General features: G+C 39.9%; 1 protein-coding gene across 1 annotated transcript; it reads right to left on the bottom strand.

Moving 5' to 3' along the window:
* Nucleotides 1-2075: 2075 nt before the first annotated feature.
* Nucleotides 2076-3044, bottom strand: Or52n20 (olfactory receptor family 52 subfamily N member 20). The gene has a single exon (NM_001000738.1). It carries the CDS (start codon nucleotides 3042-3044, stop codon nucleotides 2076-2078), a length of 969 nt encoding a protein of 322 aa, NP_001000738.1.
* Between the last annotated feature and the right edge of the window lie 1780 nt (nucleotides 3045-4824).

Raw genomic sequence — 4824 nt, 5'->3', positions numbered from 1 at the left:
ACAACAACAGCAACAACAGCAACAAATCAGAGCTCCCAGAGACTAAAGCAGCAAGCAAAGAGTACACATGGACAACCGTGGCTCCAGCTGCATATGTAGCAGGGGGTAGCCTTCTTGGGCACCAACTCGAGGAGAAGCCCTTGGTCCTGCCAAGGCTCGATGCCCCAGTGTAGAGGAATGTCAGGGCAAGGAGGCAGGAAGGGGTGGGTGGTTGGAGAGGGAGAACACCTTCACAGAAGAAGGGGGAGGGGAGATGAATTGGGGGTTTATGGACAGGAAACTGGGAAAGGGATCAACATTTGAAATATAAATAAAAATGTATCCAATTAAAAGAAATAAAAAGAAAACAAAAAGGAGTGTTCCCAGTCTCTCTTCTCATTCTGCTGCTACTGTATGCAACATTCTCTTCCTGTCTTCCAGTTTTTTCACCCTTTCAACAAGTCAGTCACTTCCTGTTTGGTCTTCAGTGTGGCTGTGGTCACTCCCTGTAACTAGAAGGGGGACAGCTCTCCCTACTGCACCCGTCCTCCTAGGATGGAGTGTGCATTTTCACACTGTGTTTTAACGTTTTTACTTTATATTGCTTTTGACTAGAGATTTGACGGTGTTTCTTTGGCAGCTGCTATCTTCCTTGTCTGCCTTACTCTCTGCAGCATCAGGCTGACTGCATTGTCTTCTCCTCTGTCATCTTTTATTTATTATTTTTTTTTAATTTACACTTTGGTGTCTTGGCTATTTTATTTTAATTTGCTTCTGACCTGCATAGGGTAAATGACTGCCATTTATTTTTTTCTCAGAATTTTTTTAACTATGCATTCTATATTCAAAACTTACCACTAGACACATATATTTTAATTGACTTTAATGTTCACAATCCACCTTTCTAAACTACTTAGAACTGGCAACAAAGGCTCAAGTTTTGCACTGATAATCTGACAGGCCTCCGTCCTCTGGTTCAGTAAGAGAACATGATGTAATGAGAGAAACTCATCTCTCATTACACACATTTCTCAGCAGAGTGAAACTACTGCCTTTCTGACTGCATTCTGACTAGTAACCAACAATAGGACAAAATATGTCATTGCCTGATATTTTTTTTGCTATGTTCTTTTTTGTAATACATTACCTTAGGCTGACATTCATTTCTTCATACTCCCTTTCTCATATTTGTTCATGGAAATTTGTACTGAGGATAAAAGCAGTGAGGGAGGGAGGAAAAACTTGGAAGACATGGCCTGGCATTGACATTTGAAAATCAACTGAGTCAGAATGCATTACTAAACACCCTCTGTGTCATGGTTTCTTTGACAGGCATCTCTGGACCCTGACTACACAGAAGACAAAACTCTTTCTTTCTGTTCATTCTTCTGGATCCTCTCTTGGGGTATTTTATTTGTTGTTATGGCCAAACAAGCTTGGAGGAAAAACTGAAGTAAGGGACATATTATTCATTCTCATTATTATAGAAGATTTTTTTCTGGTTGGTATGTCCCAGTACATAGAAAAAACATCATGGCAGTAATGGAATATGACAGAGAATAGTCCTCACATCATAACATAAAGTGCGTAGAGAGGGAGTGTCATATGATTGTTAAAGTTGGGTTTCCAGTGACCTAATTCCTCCATTGAGACCCTACTTTGAAAAGTTTCCAGAACCTTCTCAAGAGTACAACCATTTGGGGACCAAAAATAAAACACAAAAGCATATGGGTTTTGAATTTAAAAAATATTATCTTGTATATCCTTGACATTTCTTCCCTTTCCATTTCTTTTCCTGATGGATATGTTTTCCACATGCTACAGTATTCAACATCCTTAGAATCTAAAATGATCCTTAGGACACAGTCTCATATCTGCTTGGTTTTCACTGCTGGTCCTTCCAGTAGATTAGTTCTTCAAAAGAGAAGCCAGAGTCACAGAAGCTTGGTGAGCTTTCCAGGAGTGTTGAAGAATACATGTAACATGGTCTGGTTTTTAGTGCCTTGTTAAGATAGTGCATCTACAAGGATTTTACCAGCTCCCACCTAAGCAAGTAATTAGATGTAATTATACTCTGTTACCCTGCCAAAGCTCATTTATATACTGGGGGCTTTGGAATCCTTAGACCCTGAAAGAATCCTTATGACACAGTCTCGTATCTGCTTGGTTTTCACTCCATAGACAACAGGGTTCATAGTGGGTGGCAAAAGCAGATAAAGATTAGCAACAATGATGAGGCAAGATGGAGGGATTGTGTGCCCCCCAAAACGGTGGGAAAAGAAACAAAAGAAGGCTGGGCTATAGGAGAAAATAATGGCACAGATGTGGGCAGTGCAAGTGCTAAAAGCTTTCTGCCTAGCATCTGCTGAGGATAGGCTGACAACTGCCCTCAGGATCATGGTGTAGGAGACTGTGATGCACAGAATGTCAAATCCCCCAATAAAGAGAGCAATCATCAGACCATAGACAATATTGACCTTGATATTCCCACAGGAGACCTTGGCTACAGACAACTGGTCACAGTAGGTATGGTGTATTAATATACTGCTTCTGCAGAATGGCAGCTGCTTTGTGATGAAAATCAAAGGAATGATGAGCACCACAGCTCTCAAGAAGGTAGCAAGGCCAGCTTTTACAATGATAGGATTGGTGAGGATGGTGGAGTAGTGTAGAGGGTAGCAGATGGCTACATATCGGTCCAGAGCCATGAGCATGAGCACCCCAGACTCCATTGCTGTGAAAGTGTGGATGAAGAACATCTGGACCAGACAATCAATAAAACTAATTTCCTTAAGGTGGAACCAGAAGATACAGAGAGTTTTGGGTATTGAAGCACTGCACATGACAAGGTCTGTAAGGGAAAGCATAGCCAAGAAGTAGTACATTGATCTGTGAAGGGTGTCCTCAAAGAAGATGAGATAGAGGAGTCCACAATTGCCCACCACAGCTATTGCATACATAGAACAGAATGGGATGGAAATCCAGATGTGCATATCTTCCAGGTCTGGGGTTCCAGTCAGAAAAAATGAGGCTAGGGTCACCTCTGTTTGATTCAGCAGCTGCATGATAAGGTAGGCTTCATCTTAAGTAGCTCATGAAGTTTGGCTTTTATTTGTATGACAGTCTAACCTTCCAAGATTAAGATAAATGAGAAAGATAAATCCTCATCTCTCTTCTTCATTTGTTAAGTAGTCATTTTACTAACAAACAACTAAATGATTAAATAAAAATGTAAAGAGAGTAATATGGCTCATTGGTGTAACATTTGCTTAGCATGTTCAAGGCTTTGAAATTAATTCCCCCACAAAATATAGATTCTAGACTAATAATATGCTGTCTAGTTATTAATTTGTTCATTACTTCCAAACATAATTGTTTAACAAGTACTAAGTGCTTTGCTTTATCAATATTATTTTTAAAAGAAGGGAGAGAGAAATAACAAATTTATAGTCATTCTATTTTTGTGGACTTTTAATTTGCGAGAATTCCAAACATATACAATGTGTTTTAACTATATATCTCTCTACCCCATCCATAAGTCCTCCCAAAACTCACTTGCCACACCCCACCTCAACTTAAACACTTCTCACATGCCACTGAGTGCTATTATAACTACTGTATATGAATATTTGCAGCATCATCCCCCTGGAATATGGGCAAGACACAAAGTGTCACTTTCCTATAGAACACTGAGTCTTCCTACTCTGATAGTCTTTTAGCTATGAAAGGTCTCAACTATGCATGAGACTGAGGACTCTTCCCTCACCTGTGATCAAATTTTGGCTTGCTTGGTCTTGTGAGTTCATGAAAGCAATGACCCTATCATTTCTAGAAGACATTGTTTCACAACAGGCCTCCTTGTAATCCAGTTCTTAGAATGTTTCTGTTCCCTCATCCACAGTATTCCTTGAGCCATGAGGGAAGTGAGGATAAAACAGATGTCTGCTTTAGAGCTGAATACCCCATAGTTACTCATTCTTTGCAATGTAACCAATTGTCTCTGTATCAATAGCTGTTCACTGCAAAAACAGGCTTTCTAAGTAAGGATTGGGAGCCACACAATCTATGGGTCTACAAATAAGTACGTAGAAGGCAGTTTATTATTATATCACTTTCACAAAGGGAAACAGTAGTAAAATCTCCACTAGTGCCTAGGATGTACTCACTTGTAAGCTCATGGCCACTTTTATAGTACTAAGCATAACTTATGTCCCATGGAATTAACCCTAAATCCAGTAAAAAAAAATCGTTGATTATCCGCATAACATCCAAGATGCCAAATGGAAGTATTTTGCCAAGTCAGTCTTGACTGGGCTGGCAGATTCACAGCTGGGTTATGACTCTTCTCCCCTAACAACCTGAGCAGCACATTCTGGTAGGCGAGAAGTTCCAGATCACTACCAGCATTATTTCTCCATGTTTTACAGCCCAGATGTGAGGTGGCTTCAGCAATAGAGTCCTACCATCAAGTTCATTGGTAACAATGAACAAGGACAATAGCCTGCTTTGTTATTTTTCATGGTGTAATTGCTATATCTTATGTACTTTTTCTAATTAGACTCACTACTATTTTGTTTTGTTTCCTTTTGATTCTGTGAGCTTCCTTCCTTCCTTTCTTCCTTCCTTTTGTATTATCATAAGAACTGATGTAGTCCAGGACTATTTCAATTTCATTATGGAGCTGAGAATGACCGTAAACTCCTGGTCTTCCTGCCCTTTGTTTCCAAATGACTGAGATAACATGTGTGCTCCTGCATGCCTGTCTGCATTTCATCTCTTAAGGAAAAGGTCTTAGGTCTTCCCACTGTTGATGCAACAGAGGCTTGGGATGCATTCTTTATTGTC

The sequence above is a fragment of the Rattus norvegicus genome, chromosome 1, assembly GCF_036323735.1.
Source record: "Rattus norvegicus strain BN/NHsdMcwi chromosome 1, GRCr8, whole genome shotgun sequence".
Classification (NCBI taxonomy): Eukaryota; Metazoa; Chordata; class Mammalia; order Rodentia; family Muridae; genus Rattus; species Rattus norvegicus.
The sequence above is the reverse complement of the archived record's forward strand: the minus strand, read 5'-3'. Positions and strand labels throughout refer to the sequence as shown.

Excerpts from the sequence above, each read along its gene's own strand:
- Or52n20 (NM_001000738.1), bottom strand. The coding sequence starts at position 3,044 with ATGCAGCTGCTGAATCAAACAGAGGTGACCCTAGCCTCATTTTTTCTG.